Source organism: Vanessa tameamea, chromosome 29 (genome assembly GCF_037043105.1).
Source record: "Vanessa tameamea isolate UH-Manoa-2023 chromosome 29, ilVanTame1 primary haplotype, whole genome shotgun sequence".
Classification (NCBI taxonomy): Eukaryota; Metazoa; Arthropoda; class Insecta; order Lepidoptera; family Nymphalidae; genus Vanessa; species Vanessa tameamea.
Genome location: NC_087337.1, coordinates 1087586 through 1107192, shown reverse-complemented (window position 1 = coordinate 1107192; position 19607 = coordinate 1087586). Strand labels below are relative to the sequence as shown.

The 19607-nt window shown below is 32.2% G+C and overlaps 2 protein-coding genes across 2 annotated transcripts; one reads left to right on the top strand and one right to left on the bottom strand.

The window, feature by feature from the left end:
- Positions 1-3291: 3291 nt before the first annotated feature.
- LOC113399271 (gastrula zinc finger protein XlCGF49.1-like) lies at positions 3292-6985 on the bottom strand. Its single transcript, XM_026638364.2, has 4 exons — positions 6774-6985; positions 6371-6479; positions 4768-4958; positions 3292-4176 (listed from the first exon to the last, which is right to left on the bottom strand). Exons 2-4 carry the CDS (start codon positions 6466-6468, stop codon positions 3884-3886), a joined length of 582 nt encoding a protein of 193 aa, XP_026494149.1. The 5' UTR covers positions 6469-6479; positions 6774-6985; the 3' UTR covers positions 3292-3883.
- An 828-nt stretch (positions 6986-7813) lies between these two features.
- LOC113399270 (pyrimidodiazepine synthase-like) lies at positions 7814-15766 on the top strand. Its single transcript, XM_026638363.2, has 6 exons — positions 7814-7970; positions 12368-12538; positions 13523-13689; positions 14137-14239; positions 14788-14921; positions 15551-15766. The coding sequence occupies exons 1-6, from the start codon at positions 7943-7945 to the stop codon at positions 15668-15670; spliced, it is 723 nt and encodes a 240-aa protein (XP_026494148.1). The 5' UTR covers positions 7814-7942; the 3' UTR covers positions 15671-15766.
- The last annotated feature ends 3841 nt before the right edge of the window (positions 15767-19607 follow it).

Below are 19607 nucleotides of genomic sequence, written 5' to 3'. Positions count from 1 at the left end.
TCGTGGTTTGTAAAATATTAATGATATAAACATTTTAAAATACAGGTTTCTTATAATAATGTACGATGTTTTTATCTGACGGGTTTTATATATTTTCCTTGTTCGGTACTAGTTTATTTATTTCTTTAAATATTAATTCACGATTCGAATTGTTGTTTATGAAATGTATACTAAATATAATTTAAAAAAATGTTTCGAATAATTTAATCTTTAATCTGAGGTTTTATTTGACATTCAAACCGACATGACTCTTGGACCTCGCTAGCGACCGTAGTCAATTAAAGTCCAAGGTTAATTTAAGGCGCTAAGGTACAAAACGGTTTAGCTTTTAGCCGTAGCCAGGAATTCTTTTGGGGGGGGCGTTGCAAATAAAAGCTATTACTCAACTTTTATTTTGAAATAAGGATATTATAAAAAAAATAATACAACATTTTGCATAAATATAATATAAATTCAAAGACAATCGACGACACAGATAATTAATTCTGTTTAAGGTCTCTCTGTTCAGTGCTGTTTCTCAAAAATGTTTTCAGCCTCCTCAATGAGGTAAAGTATGCTCTGGTGCAGCGTTACAGAACTATCGATAGTTTGACTATAGTTGGACTCGAAAACTATTCAGGATATCGATAGTATCCGATAGCATCGCTAGCTCTCTGTAAACAATACTATTGATAACAGCGATACTACTGATACTATCGATAGTATCGATAGTTTTGGACTATCGATAGTTTAGGTTAAACGTAATGGTTTTTGCAATACTATCGATAGTATTGCTCATGGGGAGTTATCGATACACCGCTATCGCTAACACCTTAACTATCGACAGTGGACTATCGATATGCAACACTACTCTGGCGTGCTGTAGGCGCTACATGTTCAAGAGAAGCTTGTGAATCATAGGGAACATTACTACGTTACAGTTATCCAGAGCTTTAGTCGTAGTGGCTTAGTAGGCCTATAAACACACACATTACAAACTCCACTTCAAAATTTAGGACTGTAAAAGTAGACTGCGCTATGCAGGTCAAAATTGCTGGATCTCAACTTCAATCAATCGAATTGTTGGTTAAGTTTAAATTGATAAGAAAATCTTAACATTGAATCGTGTCCAGCAATTAGTTAAAGCTTTCAAGGCATACCACATCTTTGTATCTCTCGACCCATCGAGTTTCGCACATTGCTATTAATATCTTGTGCCAAGAATCAGACAAACTTTCGATTGATTCCGTCAGTACAGTCGAACGTAGTGGAAATACGTGCAAAAAACCCCGACACAAGTTTTAGTACCTAAAGGCTAAATCCGTAAATAGGCTCCGAGTTTTGAAAATTAATCGACTAAGTATTACAATTCAAGTAAAGTGCTCGTGGAAACGTTTCTTCTTATTACAGTTTGGGCACCACTGAAACTTCCACTTATCGCCGAAGCGCCATCATAGCCTTTACCGACACAACTGTATTATCTAAGCAAATGCAGTAGGTATCTATTACACTGTTTTCCAAACGGTTAATTATGCATGATGTAATGCCTTCGCCAGTGAGGTCAAGTTCTAACGTAAAACGTAACGTAAATCTACAATGTTCAGTTCTAGAAATGTCTATTGTTTCGTCAATCAGTACAGTACAGATATAACTGAATTTCCCTACACTGGAATCTTGAAGATATCCTAGCATAAATTTATAATGGCATTATGCACAGAGGAGGTGGTGTATTGAGCATTTTTGCTGACACTTTTCAAATGCGACTTCAGTGTTTCATATCCTGCGTCGAATCAAAATCACAAGAGAAACCGTGTACCGTCATTCACCTGCTTTTTTGTCCAAAATATTTCCAAAATAAGTATGGCGTAACAGTGCAATAAAAATTGAAAAGAGTTTAATGATTCATGTTATTTATTAAAAATATATATCACTTCCATTTCACTGGTACCAATAAACGGGGAATCCGATTATCGTATCAAATCCGAAAAAGGTTCGTAAATCGTTAAATTCAATTGTAAATAAAATTATAAATAACGACTATTCTAGTAATTATATACATTTGGAAATTCAAATGAACCGAGAAAGCCAAATTTTTGGATGCTGTTGGTTCTAGAAAAGCTTAACTTTAACATGTTCACCATAAAATCCTTGTGCAATAATCTTGAAAAAAGGATTAAATTTCCATTTTTCATAATAAATCGGTTCTCAGTTGAAATACGTACATTTTTGTGGAATGATTTTTTTGTTACTTTGCGTTGTTTTAACACCCAAAATCCCCTTCTTTGTTCCAAAGTTGCGGAACTCTTTTTAACTGTTTCTAGTAAGAGTAGTTTCCCGCAGTTTTGTCAGTATGTGGGGGGGGAGTGTTATGTCCCCCATTTCCTTTCCTGTGCTTAAATCAAACGTATCGTATTTATTGTCATTGGAATGACCTCGATGAATAGGTCATAGATATATTTTTAAATATAATATATTGTAAAACTTACTATAAATTAATTAAATATAGTTGCGCTTAATCTGTTAACTGATGTAGTTTTTTTATTTTATATTTAGTCTGTACCTGTCAATTGTCATTCTTGTGCATTTTCGATGTGCCCAATAAAAGCTTAAGTAAATGTAATTTCTCATATATGTTATGTATTTGGTTTTGGGAAATAACCTTATATATAGTATATTCCAATGGAAGTAGGAAAAAAGATAAACAAACCTTGGAAGGCTAAATATAAATCCATTTAAGTATTTCATGCGATTTGCTAATAACTCAGCTATATTGTGAAATATTAAGAGTTTATGATTAATTTATCTTTGTTTATAATACAACACTTAACCACTTATTTCTACTTTAATTTTACTTCCAAAATTCCGATGAGTTTCGTCGACGTTCAAAAGGCAATTTTTGCGCAAATCCATAGTGAAAATCATCGATTAATCAAGCTCTCGACCAATGATATCGCGTCAATTTGCTGTCAAATGTTGTTTAAGGCTCCTCTCCTTATAGTTGAAATAGACTAAAGCTTTAAAAACGAATTCAACCAGTAAACACAACCGTAAAAGCTTAGCTAGCGAGAAACAAATATGCAGGTAAACTTTAAGCTGTCATGACTTTTCATAGAATCGATCTTTTTGGATAAAATATTAAACATATAAATAAACCATAGCTTAGATATATACACGTATAGTATGTTTAGATATTTTCTTCTGGCTTATAAAATGTTAATTGCCCAATACGTAGACAACATGAAACAAATAATTTTTTTTTTTTAATTATGGTAAATAATCATATTAAATAAAAGACATTTGAAATCACAGACAATTATTTCTGTTTCATTTAATTATACAGATAATAAATAATATAATAGTTCGACAATGCGGCGCCATCCATCGGTTTTAGATGTTGACTATTTTGATATTAAATCATTTAATATTTTTATACGAATACATTTCGTATTGTAAATATGCGTTACTTTGGTCCATTTAAATATAGATTTTGTGAATTAATTGACAACAGCGACATCTATCGGATAGCAAAAATTCATCGTCTAGACAAAACAAAGATTATTTTTTTAGTTTAACATCAATCAAGTCAAGACCACGAAATATAAAGAACAGACAAAGCAACAATTATATTATATGTATATGTATAAATATAATTTAAGAAACAACAATTTGCATGCAAGAACCACGTTCCAAAAGTATCTATGAAATCCGACATTAACCGACAGTCGACAGATGACAGCCCTATTGAATCGTTTCTCGTCAAAATAAATATACCATAAAGTCATGTGTTTTTTTCTTAAGACACCAATTCGCACATTCGCAAACCGCAATCCGAAAAAACCCGACGATCCCGAAATTAACCGAACACTAGACAGATGACACTATTGACACTTGTTTCCCGCCAAAACTAAATATGCCCCAAAAAGTCGTGTTTTTTTTTCTTTTCTTTATCATGTTTCTTCGAGTGCAGCATCATTTTACTCCTCGTTAGAAATCTCTTGCTACAGACTTCGCACTTGTGAGGTTTATCACCGATATGCATTTTGAAATGCATCACCAAATTGTTTTTCTGTGTGAAACTCTTCGAACATATCTCACATTGAAACGGTTTCTCGCCCGTGTGGATCTTTTCGTGTCTGTCCAAATCTGCTTTCCTGTAAAACGAAGACCCGCATTCGTTGCAATTGAAATTTTTTATACCTGAAATAAAAAAATCATTTATATAAAACAAAAAATACAAAATAATAACTAAATTGCAAGATTGTTTGTTCAACTTAAATAATACACCAATCGTCATGAAATTTTGCTAATTAAATTACAAGGGAAACAGAAAACAGCATAGGATAACTCCGTGTTTAAAAAAAGAAAATTCACAATTCATAAAAAATTTGCCCGCTGTCGGTATTTGGTCAACTTTGCTCTTCTTGATCGTGAAAGCGATGTCGAACAAGACATCTGAGCATTTATGGCAGACAAAAAGTGTACAATGAGTTGTAACGCTGTGGGATAAGGAGTAATAGTCAGTAACATCCTTAAGGAATGTGTCGGTGTTAATATAGTGTATAAATATTTTCATCCCAGAAACTGTTCCTTTTCCATAAGCCAATGGAATTGCAAATCTGACTCAGAGAGAATTAAAGTATAGGTGATTTTATATGCTTCTCTAGGCATCGGACTATACAAAATATACATTTTTACAGAATTACTACGGTAACTTTTTTATTGGTTGACCATGTATAAGCCAGACGTTAGACCAATGAGGTGAACAGGTATCACAAATACTGCATATACCTTTATGTGATAAACTGTGGATACTGAGGTGTCCGAGCTGTGTGTATGTCTTCCCACACGTCGTACACATGTATGGACGTTCGCCTGTGTGTGTTCTTTTATGTTTCTTAAGCTCGTAGCCGGTTTGGAAAGTTTTACCACAAATATCACAGGGCTGGGGTTCTTTTGGTGTGAGCCGTTTACGACGTTTTCTGAAAAATACAAAAAATAATGTTTACAACTAACATCACAAATTACTTTTTGGTAGGGCTTTGTGCCCTTAACATAAACATAATCAGCCTGTAAATTTCCCACTGCTGGGCTAAGGCCTCCTGTCCCGTTGAGGAGAAGGTATGGAGCATATTCCACCACGCTGCTCCAATGTGGGTTGGTGGAATACACATGTGGCAGAATTTCGTTGAAATTAGACACATGCAGGTTTCCTCACGATGTTTTCCTTCACCGCTGAGCACGAGATGAATTATAAACAAATTAAGCACATGTAAATTCAGTGGTGCCTGCCTGGGTTTGAACCCGAAATCATCGGTTAAGATGCACGCGTTCTAACCACTGGGCCATCTCGGCTCAATTTGTGCCCTTACCAAACAAAAATACTTAACATTGTTAAATACCGGTTTTGAAGGGTGACTTAACTACAGGTACAAGGGATATAATATTTTAGCTTCCAAGGTTGACGAAGCATTTCCAATGTAAAAAATGGTAATAAGTTCTGAGAGTTAATGTCTATGTCAGTGTTGAACACTTATCATCGTATAGTAACATATGACTTTATGCCTAGCTATTCTATTCTAGCTATATATAATATATATACATACATATATACTCTATTCCAACCATAAGAAGTGAAAAGCCAAATAAACATTTGACAGCAAATTGACACTATATTATTGGTCGAGAGCTTGATATTAATCTATCATTTTCAATATGGATTTGCGAAAAATGATGTTTTAAACATAGAAGAAACTGGAATTTTGGAAATAAATTTAAAGTGGATATACATAGTTAAGTGAAATAGTGTTGTATTATAAATAAAGATATATTAATCATAAACTCTAAGTAGTGCACAATATAGCTGTTATTAGCAAATCGCATGAAATACGTAAATCAAAGTATTGTTATATATATAAGCCTATTCCAATCATAGTAGGAATAAAGAAAAACAAACCTTCGAATTACATATTTCATGTGATTTATTAATAACTCAGCTATATTGTATATGTATATATAAATATGTAAATAAATTTATTTATTTAAACTGGGGCATGCACCACATTTTGGAGGTTTCGATATATATTAGCCACTCTTCCTAATTTCCCCTGCTTTCAATTATTGATGAGACAAGCATGTATTTCATGTTCTTATGGTTTATATGAAAATGTGTATATTAAACAATAATATCAAAACAAAGAACTACAATATTGGATATACAAGTCGGAATAAAATGTTTATGATATCTGTAAACTGTAAATTTGAGGTTTAAAAATAATCAGTACTGTTGGTCTTTAAGTTACATTAAGGTGCATTAATTGATTATCATGAGCTGTTTTCAAACTCTGAAAGTTTATATGCCGAACAAACAAAGAAAGTCGAAATCTTAACAAACTTTTTAGGTTCTTGTGTCTCTACATCCTCGTCAGATATTTCGATAACTTCACATTTTATAACTATTTCTTCCACGGGATGTACTGCTATATCTTCCATTGTAAAATATTCTGAAAATTATAAAATCAGGTATTGAAGTAAATAAAAGAATCATTGCTTTTTATTGTTAAAAAAACTTATATATTTAATATATCTTATTTTTATGGTAAATGTACGATTTTTCTAAATTATTCGTACTTAATATAATTATTGTTATATTGTTTTGTTTATATAATATAATATCTAATAATTTGAACATCACGTGGATATTTCATAAAATAAACTCATAAATTAAATTAAAATATATTTAATTGCATTTAAAATAATAAGATATTGACACAAATAATGAAATAAATAAGTCATACATTGGTCTCACGTAACTTGTTTGACGAGTTTTTTGTTATTAACATGCATTTAATTGCCGTTATTATATCATCCACATAACTTTCTTGTTATAATAATTATATTTTTAATATACATATATTGTTTCACTTATAATTAATTCATAAATAATAGTCATTAAATTGTATTTAGTTGATTGTTTACACGAAATAGAAAAATTCAATAATCGTATACTGTCAAAAATGATAGAAAGTTTGATAGTGTTACCTAGTACTCAATTGTATATTTGAAGTATTTACATTTTACCCTAAAATTTGTGTTATTACGCTTATGAAACATATAAAATTCCGTCTTCAGAATAATTGCTACAACTGATGATACTTGTCATACTTTTCTTCAAAAATAGTATTCTTACTATCTTTTATATTTAAGTACAAAAAAAAATTCTGTTGAGTTATTGAATACAAAACAAATAGTTAAAAATGAAAAGAAAAAGAATATTTAAAATAATTTTAAATTAATTTTTTGAACAAAATAACACTTTTTTAATATGGCATCCCAAATATCTACTTGTTAAATTTATTATGCTAATGAATATTATGAAATTTAAGTACTATATGTAGGTACTTTGAAAGTATATATACTTTTAATATAAATGTTCAAAATTTTTCTTACAAAAGTTATCGTTTAACTCTCTACTATAATAAATTATACTACTCTAAGTGATAAGCTTAAGGTATAATTTATTAGTGCACATTTAATTTTTTATACTTACAATTAGATATACTTAATAAAAATGCATTTACATTCATTACTTAACTTAAAATTTATTTATGTTTAAATATAGTAGGGTCAATTGCATTTAAAATTACATTTTGAATACACCTTACATTTAAAAACTACATGAATGATGTAGGTAAATCAATAAAAAAATACCTACCTAAACTTACGTCTACGTTTCACGACCTTATAAAATAACCCGACCGAATTGAAATGAAGTCGCCGCATTGCATTTTCATACAATGTTTATATTTACACAAAACGTCCGGGTTTTTGATAATCGGGTCGGCATGATGTCACAGCAGCTTATTTTAAATGTGACGTATCTATTTCCACATTGGATACCGAACGCGATAGTACACTCCAAAAAGATTTTTTGTGTTATTTATTTAATTGAGAGAAAAGTGCTAAAATGTCATATTATTCACCGAGGAGAGCAGGTACGCGGTTTATTTTATATTGAATTGATTTAATTTTCCGATATTTTTGCATATATTTCAAATGTTTTATCTTTTTTAATTACATTTTTATTAGTTATTCAATTCTATTTAAGATAAGTAATTCATTATCAAAATAGATGCTTGAATCTTTTTAAAATTAGGTACTTACATTTTTTATTAGAATAAAGTTAAATTTTTATTTATTTTTAGTGATGACATATTATTTACCATTTTAACGGAAAATTAAGGCATAAAATATAAAATTTTTAATTTATTAATAACAATATAATGAACAAGTGTAAATAGAAAACAGCTGTTGATGATGTCATTGGTGCAACGTTTCGTTGGTGCAAGTGTATACGAAGTTATCTCGCTATCAGTAAAAATTATAAGAGTCTTACTTAATATTATAAAATTAAGACGAATAGGAGTACTTTTTGAGTTATTATTATAAATAATAAAGAATTATAGTCGTATCAAATTCGTCCAAAAATTTAATTTCGACCTGATCGTAATAAGTACTCGTTTAATTAAAAGAAATTACTATCGTCGTTAAATAATAGTTAGTACGTAAGTTAATAGCACGTTGTATGTTTTTTTCTAATAAGCAATTACCAGTAATGAATTATTTATAGTTATTTTAGTAGCAATTGTTTTGGTTCTTATAATGTATTTTTTTTTTTTTTTTGTTTTGTCATAACAAACATTGTGAATATTACACTTATTTAAATATTTGTGAATTTCCTAATTGAACTAAAAAAAAATGATGTAAACTCGTATTGTTCGTGTGATTCATAAAATTTGCATATTTAAATAAAAACCGGTTTTCCGGAAATCCGAGTATTATAAAAATTTTCATTCGTCTATTTAATTATAAATATAAGTTAAACTTATTGATATTTTGTTTAAAGTCCATTTATTTTATTGTAATATAAGAAAAAAAAAAAAAAAAATCCACTCTCGAATTTAACAAAAATATTGACAGTTGAAAATTATATTTAGTGATTTAATTAACACGATAATACCTTAACCGATTTTGGCCAAGGCGGCAAACCTTAATCGAAAACTGTGCAGGACATATTATGGAGCACTTGTCTATGTCTCTATACCAGAGTTAGCTCTATACGACCTCGAAAACTATTCAGTATATCGATAGTACTAGCTCTCTGTAAGCAATACTATTGGTAGAAGCGATACTATTGATACTATCGATATTATCGATAGTATTGCTCATGAGGAGGTATCGATACTATCGATAGTCTATCGATAGTGGACTATCGACATGCAACACTGCTCTATACCCACACTGTCATCCGATAGGACGCGACAAGTCGACTAGAAAGAATTTTATTGCCGAAACAACGGCTACATGCTTTCCGCGGTGTATTGTTTATATAAAAAAATAATAATAATAAATTTGGACGACCAACATACATACAATATCACATTTAAAAAAAAAAATTACATGTCAAAATTATCTCGGCAAATGTTCCATTATTTCAGGTAGTCTCACCATTTACATTACACAATATGTATTAAAAATATAAATTAAACATAATCAATGATTAGAGAATATAATTATAATACATTTTTTAACTTATTATATAGTAAATAATAATTAATATAACCAATAAAATTACCATAAAATTAGAAATGAGACCAAATAAAATTCTTTATTTTTCGATTGAACGGAAGGCGTCATCGTGACATATGTTTAAATATTTTACTTGATTACTGATTTTATTTATAAGAATGATAATCTCTATAGGAAGGATTTCCTAATTGCGCTCTATATAATAAGGTATAATAGAAGTTACTCGTATTCCCGATACGACGGACGTTTAAGTAGAATCTTGATAAAATTTCCGGACAGTCGTTATTATTGTTAAATAAATAAATTAAATAAAAACCTTATAACATAAGGTATATGACGTTTCATTTGTGTTTTGATAAAATTATAATGTACGATAAGAGAAAATGTTATTTTTGAGATAAAAACTGATTTTAAAATTTCACACAGTCATTTGTTTCACGGTAGCTTGATTTCTGCGAAAGTAACAATGAAAACATTTTAATTAGGAGTTTTTGAAAGTTTAATTGTTAGTCGAATCTATCTCTAGTATTTGAGATCTAAAGGATATTACGACACAAATGACTTCTTAGTTGATATCACACCTCGGGAATGAGATGATCATCTACAGGCTGTTTCGATTAACGAAAATATGTTTAATGTTATTGTTAAAATGAAATTAAAAAAATCGCGGTGAGTTCCTTACGCCGGTTCTAGTCAGGTCCGACGTGTTAATTTCCGAACCGGTGGTAGGTTATTGACTATCAAGCAACTAAACTCTTTTTAGGATTAGTAGGATAAATACATGCCTAAAGAAAAAAAAAAAACTGTAACACTTCCATGTTGAATACAGTTTTTGACATTGACTTTGACGGTTATTCGTCAAATCCAATGGAAGAAGGAATAAAGTTAAACGAACCTTAGATTTACGTAAGCCACGCGATTTGCTAATAACTCTGCTATATTGAGAGCCGAGATGGCCCAGTGGTTAGAACGCGTGCATCTTAACCGATGGTTTCGGGTTCAAGCCCAGGCAGACACCACTGAATTTTCATGTGCTTAATTTGTGTTTATCATCATCTCGTGCTCGGCAGTGAAGGAAAACATCGTGAGGAGACCTGCATGTGTCTAATTTCAACGAAATTCTGCCACATGTGTATTCCGCTAACCCGCATTGGAGCAGCGTGGTGGAATATGTTCCAAACCTTCTCCTCAAAGGGAGAGGAGGCCTTTAGCCCAGCAGTGGGAAATTTACAGGCTGCTAATGCTAATGCATGCAGCTATATTGTGCACTACTGACAGTTCTTGATTAATACATCTTTATTTATAATACAACACTATACCACTTAAATACTTATGTCCACTTTAATTTTACTTCCAAAGTGCCCATAACAGATTCGTTGACGTTTAAAACGTAATTTTTTCGCAAATTCATAATGATTATAAATATTAAAGCTCGACCAATGATAACGCGTCAATTCAAGGTCGAATGTTGTTTATTTGGGTTTTGTCGTCTTGTGATTGGAATAAACTGTATTTGGTCCAATATACACCAACCAGCGACCCACTCAAATAGACACAATAAATCATTGTAATGTTCCCAAGCAGGGCTTTGTGCTTGCCCGTCTGGGTTAACTCATCAGGTATTCTGCCGCCAAGCCGTATTACTTTGTATTGTCGTGTTTCGGTTTAAACGGTGAGCCAGTGTAACAGGCAAAAGGGACATAAAATCTTAGTTCCGATGATAGGTTGCACATGGGCGATGTAAGGAATGGTTAATATTTCGAAACGGCCAATGTCTATGGTCGATGGTTATCTACCGTCAAACTATTAAATCGAAAAACCGTTTAGGAGTTCGATGACATACACATGATACGATAGTGAGTTCTTGATTCGTAATTCTTTGACGCGGTCGCCTTGACATAGATTCTCGGTGTGTAATCGCTGCGTCCTTAAATACTGCAACACGCAGCTTTAACGTCTGTTTATATTTAGGACTTCCAGCTATCAAACTATTCGTTCTGATTAACATAGATCAGATTCTCCTGTGATCGCAGCCGGCATTAGTTTAGGTTTATAATCTGTGAATGAATAGTTCGGAGCGGCAACGCTCGACCAATTTTTATGAGAAGTTATTGACCCGCTAGCGTTTACGTAACAATATATTCGATAATGTTACGGGAAAGCTGTATCAAATAACTAAAATATAATTATTATTGTACATGTAAAATGCAAAAAAAAAAAAAATATCCCGCTGAGTTTCTTTCGCCGGTTCTTCTCAGGTCCGAGGTGTTAAATTCGGAACCGGTGGTAGATTTTTGACTATCAATAAGCGAGTGTAAACACTTCTATATTGAATGAGGATTTTTGACTTGACTTTGACTCTTGGGATGTTGTGAATTAATGAAATGAAAAAAGTCCCGTGGCTAAATTAACGAACGTATTTGATTGTTTTCTTGTGTTTGGTCTTAAGCGATGTATATTATTAGGGGTTATCATTTAATGCGATGACGTCACTGACACATTATTTATACTAATACTATAAATACGAAAGTAATCTGTCTGTTACGCTTTCACGGCTAAAACCTGTCCCCCCCCCGCGAATTGAAACTGGTATAATAATAGATAGATAGACAGTGAAACGGCGGTAGTGTTTAATTTGACTATCTATCTATACTAGTGTAATGCTTCTATATTGAATAAATAATTTGAGTTTGAGTTTGAACATAACATTTTGTGGCGAAAACGATAGACGAATCTTTACGCGACAGTGTGGCTGTAGCATAATATCACAGTTGTTGTAATAACGTCACAACTTTTCTTTCAGGTGCTGTTTCACCACCACGGCTCACAGACAAGCTCCGGCTATACCATGTAGACATGAACCCCTACGGTCACCGAGTTTTATTGATATTGGAAGCAAAAAAAGCTAAATATGAAATCTACCGGCTCGACCCCCTCCATTTACCGGAATGGTTCAAAGCGAAAAACCCAAGACGTGAGTTTTTTTTCGAAGCTTTTATTTAACTTGATATGTGGGTAGTTTAGAATTAAAAATACGGAGTTGAAATTTTATTTTTCGGTTTAGTTCCGATCATAATGTATTTTTACAACAAGCATGATCTGATTTTAAGCGCAGGATGGGCTCCAAAGGATGAAACTCCTCGGCAGTCAACAGCTACATTTCTCTATATATATATTTATGTATAGAAAGATATATTATATAATTGTTTGTTTTTTAAAATAGGTGCTCACTAAAGATTAAATTAAAATTAATTAGCATAGGTCTTCAATCAGCTGAAGTGGGTTAATGAATAGAAAGCATGAAGTATAACTCAATGTCACTGGCTTAAATCTTAGTGCAACTTAATTTTCATGTGCTTAATTTGTGTTTATAATTCATCTCGTGCTCGTGAAGTAAAACATTGTGAGCACTGCATGTGTCGTATGAAACAATGGGATATGTATTCGAGGACAAACAAACGAGGTGTGAGATTCATCTTGCGAAGGCGACTAGTGTAGTACATTCTTGACTGTACTGGCCGTCTTCGCGTTTGGACTCCACTTGCTCTTACCAGGTAGAGTGGAGTGATAAGCCTACCTGGTTTATATGTTAAAACCAAACCGTACTGGAGCAATATGATGGTACAAACCGAACCATCGTAAATAGGGAGGTTTTTTCCAAAGGTCTGACGTTTACAGGCCGTTACTTAAACATTTTCTTTGCTAACTAACATGTGAGTAGCGTGCCATGAGCTCCATGCCTTATCCTCCTCAAAAGAGAAGCAGAATTTACCCAGCTGGTCATTAACAGTTCTCAATATAACATTCAAAGTCAAAGTAAAAAATACTTATTAAAGTAGGCTCATTTTACATGATAGAATTAAATTCAAAGCTACCGCCGGTTCGGAATGTAGATCCCGAGAACAACCGGCGAAAAGTTCCATAATATTTTCAACGTCGTAATAAATTTTTGTTACAGTAAAAATTCCTGTTCTCGAAATACCAACGGAACAAGGAGATCGATGTTTATTCGAGAGTGTTGTTATTTGCGACTATTTGGACGAGAAATACGCACGGAACCCGTTACATTCCAGAGATCCGTTTGTCAAAGCACAGGATAGACTGCTTATAGAGAGATTCAATGAGGTAAGTCGTCTTGCGTTTCCCTAATGGATTTTTAATGTTTTAGAAAGGCGGAAGTACACATGTTCCACCAGATGGTGAGCGGTAAGCACCACCGAATACATCGGTGCTGTAAGAACTATTCGCAATCCATACGTTGCCAATACGTCATCCGTGGGATCCAAGATGCTATGTCCCTTGTATCTGTAGATACATGGGCTCACTGACCCTTTAAACCGGAATACAACTATACTAAGTACTGCTGTTTGGCGGTAGAATACCTGACGAGTGGGTACCTACCCAGACGGGCTTACACAAAGTCCTATCATCTTGCTTGGTACAACAACGATATCTCTCTTCTCTTTCTGATGTCATAGATTTGAGATTTGATAGAAGAGCACAGCACTATTAAACGAATGACCTTCTCACCGATTTTAAGGGAATAGATGTAACGTTTTCCTTCATTTTCAGTTAATAAAAGGAAGCTTAGAATGTTTCGACACAAACTTCGCTTTTGGCAGCGAGCAAATCATTCAAACGATGGAAATATTCGAGAAGGAATTGGCGTTGAGAGGTGAGTTTTTTCTGTCCTAAAAGAAAAAAACCTTATAAACTCCTTTAGCCGTCTGTTCGTCAAGACCTTTCTTTCTCAGGAACGCATTAATACCATATACTGAGTCGAAGTCCATCAAAAGATATAGCCGTTTATGTCGCGGCAAACATTCGCAAAGGGAATCAAACTTGGGCTACTTCTCATTGACCTAGAATCATGACATTTCGCAAGAAGCAATATCCTGTAGCACACGTATAGAAAACCGTAAATTTATAGCTATATCAGTGTCTGTATGTCTATCTGTCTGGTGGTTCCGGTAAACTTTCAGTGCGTGAGATTGCGAAATTGCCCGGTTTTTTTAACAGAGGTTGGCGGACTGGTAACTGGGTTACTTGGTTGTTCACCAATGCCCGTAGACATTAGCGCTGTCAGAAATTTTAACCTTTTTAACCATTCACCTTTCAAATTGGAACACAATCACAAGTTTTGTTATCTGGCAGAAGAACGTCTGATGAGAACTCTTAGATCGCTATATAAGGGACGTTGAGCTTTATTTTTATTGTTTTAAGGTACAAATTACTTCGGCGGAAACAAACCAGGTATGTTGGACTACATGATATGGCCATGGGTTGAAAGGCTGTATCTTTTACGATGCATCAATGAGAAGAAGTTTGATGAAAAAAGATCGAGGTTCCCTAATTTTGTAAGTATTGATTTAATTTATGTTATACGCGGACGTGCGGGTTGATCTTCATAAGGTTTTCCCGGAGCGCGGTTTGTTCAAAACAGCAAACGCATCAGAAACTGTTATGGGTGATATTCTTCTGGTGTTTAGTAACGGCATGGGGTGTTTGAAAATTTAGAAATAAAAACCATTCCATACACTTGTCAATAATATCTTGTGTTTTTCTGACCATTAGATAATTGAATGGCCCAGTAATTAGAATAAATGGGTATTAAATAATGATTGCGGGCTTATAATACATTATGTGCTGAGCAGTGAAGGAAAACATCGTGAGGAAACCTGCACGTTTGCCACATGTATGTACCAACGTATTGGATGCTTTGCCAGTGAGCCACCATTGGGAACTAAGATAGTATACCCATTGTACTTATGGGCTTAATTCGCTCACTCGCCCTTCAAACCCTTGTGCCTCTAGTAACTCTAGTTACTAGGGACGTAACATCTTAGTTCCCAAGGTTGGTGGCGCATTTGTGATTTAAGGAATGGTTAATATCCCTTACAACGCCATTGTCTATGGTCGGTGGTGACCACTTACCATCAGACGGCCCATTTGCTCGTCGAGTAATTAATAATTTCCTTTGTTTCAGGCTGATTGGGGTGACCAAATGCAGCTCGATGAAGTTGTGAAAAAACACTCGAATTCGCCGTCAGAATATTTCGATTATTACGAAAACGCTAGGACACATGCAATGGGCTACTATCTATAATGTTTAATATAAAGATAAATGTCCACTGGTTGTATTGTATAGCGCGATATCGTGCGATACTTTTCTGTTTAAATACAAGTCGAATGGAACAACTTTGTTATAACATTGTACTATTTAAACAAATTAGGACTATCTAAAAAAACTAGGTTCGCCTTTGAACGTCTTACGTTAATATATTTTTACATAATATGCTCCGTATTTGCGTATTGGTACATTTATTAGTATTATCGTATCGATAGTCAACTATCCTATGCTATATATATGTGACTGGTCTTCTTAGTGGGTCCTTGGATAGTTTTGATGTCATCAGACGTCATCTCTTATGACGTCATATCATCAATCAGACGAAGAACTGAATGATGAAATCGCAAATCATATTAATGTAAAGTTTACTTACATTAAATATTCTCTTAAAAAAATATATATCTAGATAACACGTTAGCTTTGTATAGTACGGTATAGCGCTATATAATCAGTCGATAAATATCTTAATATAAGTCCACACATTGGTTTAAGATTTAACTTGCATTTTCATAAGAAACGAAGTTTTTGAAGTCACTATTTTTGTTGTGCAGTTTTTACATCTGTAGCTATGTATAAAGTTTAACTTTACGCTTCTCTGTAAGTCTTAATCGCAGAGGTCTAACTCTAGCCTTATAGTAGGTAACTGCCTTGCATAAAATTTTTTAAGCGTCGATTCACCTCATTCAGTCATCGTTGATTTCACATTTGAAGGAAAAAGGCAGTGTTGTTCAAATAAACACATCCTAAATATTATTTATAAAGTCGAAAAAATTTCATCATAACAAGATATCAAAAAAAAAAAAAAAAAGGAAAATGTCATACGGCCTAACGCTGACCTACATAAACACTTACCATCGTGACGAAGCACGTTGCATCGTACCATGTCTCATGTTAGTTAATCTGGTCACGAATTCGTGGCGTGTTCATGTGTGGTAGCCCTATTTAATATATGCTATTTATCGGTTTATTTACACACTTATCCCCTTCTGACATTTGTTTCTGACATTTGTCAGAAGAAGATAGCACTATTTATTTCATCCCCGAATCAAAATTCATAAGTGCATTCATTATTGTCCAACTTAGACTTAAATGTGAATTTATAGGCAATTTTCTCAAAAAAAAAACAGCATTTCCTAGAATCTTTTATAAAGTATTGTTTTTAATATATATTTAACAAGTTTAAAGTTAAGTTTTATTTTGTAGTGGATTGTTAAAAAAAGAAAACTTAAGGTGAACTTCCACTGATATAGTTAAAATTTGATATTCCGAATGTCACTTGTAGCTGTAGATTTAATGATTTATTAAATATATTATCTGTGTAAGCATATACAGTAACTCTTAAGTATTCCTTCAGTATGATTTGATGTTTACCGCCTTAAACGATTCTAGACGAAACAATCGAATTCTCTAGTCTAGACCCAGCTTTAGACACAATTTTAATTTCAGCTATTATATTACATATGTACTCTAACATACCTTCATACATTAATTAATTTTATTATATATATACATCAGTGTGAATAAAACTATTGTATTAAACACTAAACCAAACCATAGATTGAAGCGAATATCCGGCAACCAACAAGTATTTAATATATCGACTATATTCGATATTTAAAACTAAGAATGAAAATGAAATAAACAAATGTCAAACTATTCCCGCTTAAAAACGACTGGAGAAATTCGCGCCAATTATTATGTCATTTTTGACATTAAAATAAATTCGAATATTCGTTATCTATGTGAATATATTGTCGTTGCGATTCGTGTGTTGGAGTGAAATGTAGTCTTAATAAATTTATAATAATATAACCTTATGAGGATTTGAGAAATTTATTAATGGACCTTATAATACTATCCTTGTACACCACAGGGATAAATCTTTCTAGAATGTCACTGCGGATTTCTGTATATATTATATTAAATTCGTTACTTAATAACATATTTTGATATCGTTTTTGGCTTAAGGGTATGATATTTACTATGAAAATATGCCCATACACAGTGAATAGGGTCTACATAAAATCAAAATTAAATCGGAAATATTTGAACGTGAAAGTGCGGAGTAGCATAAAGAAAACTTTCTGAACCGTAACTTTTACTAGTTGTCAAAATCATGACATTATAATTTGACTACGAGTTTTTAAATGTTAACGTGTACGATTTCAGTTGATCAACGTTATTCAACAAAGGTTAATGTCTGTTGACTTGTAGTGAGTTTTATTTGATTTTCAAGGTCGTAAACATTTTTATTTTAAAGACTCCATTAGATTCTTATGGAAAATTCCAACGATGTTTACACGAAGATCTAATAATATCAAAATTCTTTACCGTAAAATTTACTTGATTCAAGTATATTGGATTGGATTTAACTTGAAAATGAAAGCAGTGTAATTCTAAATAATTTGTCATATCTATTGGCATCTCTTTCACACGTATGGTGTTAAAGAGAATAGCCAATATTACCGTTATCATTGTGATATATTCAGCAACGTAATGTCTTTATGTAAGTTTTTGTTCTTACATAGGATTTGTAAACTCTTTTGTAAATAGATTTTAATGAATGACTTTGGTTATGTTTTATATAAAAATGAATCTTTTTTTATTATGTTATGTTATCTTCCATCTGGTTTACAAACATTAAAATATATTTTTTTGGAACGAAGTTCTTTAGTAGTAGTTAGTTGAGTGAATTGGAAGAAATCGTTAATATAAGGAAGGCCCCACTTCGGACCATCTTCCCTCTTTTCATCTCCGTCTCTTGTTGTCGTATACGGTGTTATACAATATTGTATCTGTTATATTTTTTTTTAATTCAGACACGAATCAACTCAAACATTGTTAATATATTGTATCTATTATTTAACACTTTATATATATAGTAAAATCAAATTCGTTCCAAGCGAGTGTCCAATGACACTAGTGTTGTATATCGATAGATCGATACTATCGATAGTATTGACTAAAACGATACTATCGATAGTATTATCGATATCCTGAATAGTTTTCGAGGTCAACTATCGATAGTCATCAATAGTCTCTGTTTTTATAGATATAAAAAACTGATCCAGCGCTCTTTCTCATCTGTGATTTGGGTTGATTAAGGCAATGGAAAATTGGTAAAATTATTCAAGGTTATAGCTGGAACATTGTCTATGTCAAAATTATTATGATTTAATATTTAAGAAGGTATTTTTTAAATAACGATATATTTCGTGATATTATGTATATTTCTTTTGTTTTTTTTTTTAATTAGTTTTATGGAACTCGTTGTCTTCGCATAGCTAAAGCTTAAGTATATACATACTTTCAAAGAAACATTTCTTTTTTTTTATTTAAGTTATATGTAAGTCAAAGTTATTAATTATTAACAAAATATTTTCTGATATTTATATATAAATTGTATTTAAATTGATAAGGGTTTAAGTTATTTTTCTTGTATTTTTTTTTTGCATTTCTAAGGTACTTAAAGCTGTAATTTTATTTTAACGATATCAACACAATAAAGAAACACTACGGATCTGTTTTTAATTTTATTTATTCTCACGAGATTACGACAAAAACTATACATAAAATATTGATATCGGATGATGATTTATAGAGCTTAATATATTTTTTAATTACGGTATTTTGTTAATTTGTAGCTGTAAACACCAAGCTGTACTCCTAAGTGTTGCTTGAAACAGCTATGGCAATGACATTCTATTATAGGTGTAGCCATGTCGATCACGATCGTTTTCTTTACCAAGTGTACACACTATTTCCAGTGTTTAGTTTAATTTACTCGGGGTGCGTCCCTGGATTTCGACGGTCGTATGTTATTATAATGTCAATAAGTGACATTATAATAACATATATATATTATAATTATTACAATATGAAATCATTTGTTTAAGATTTAAATGAACATGGC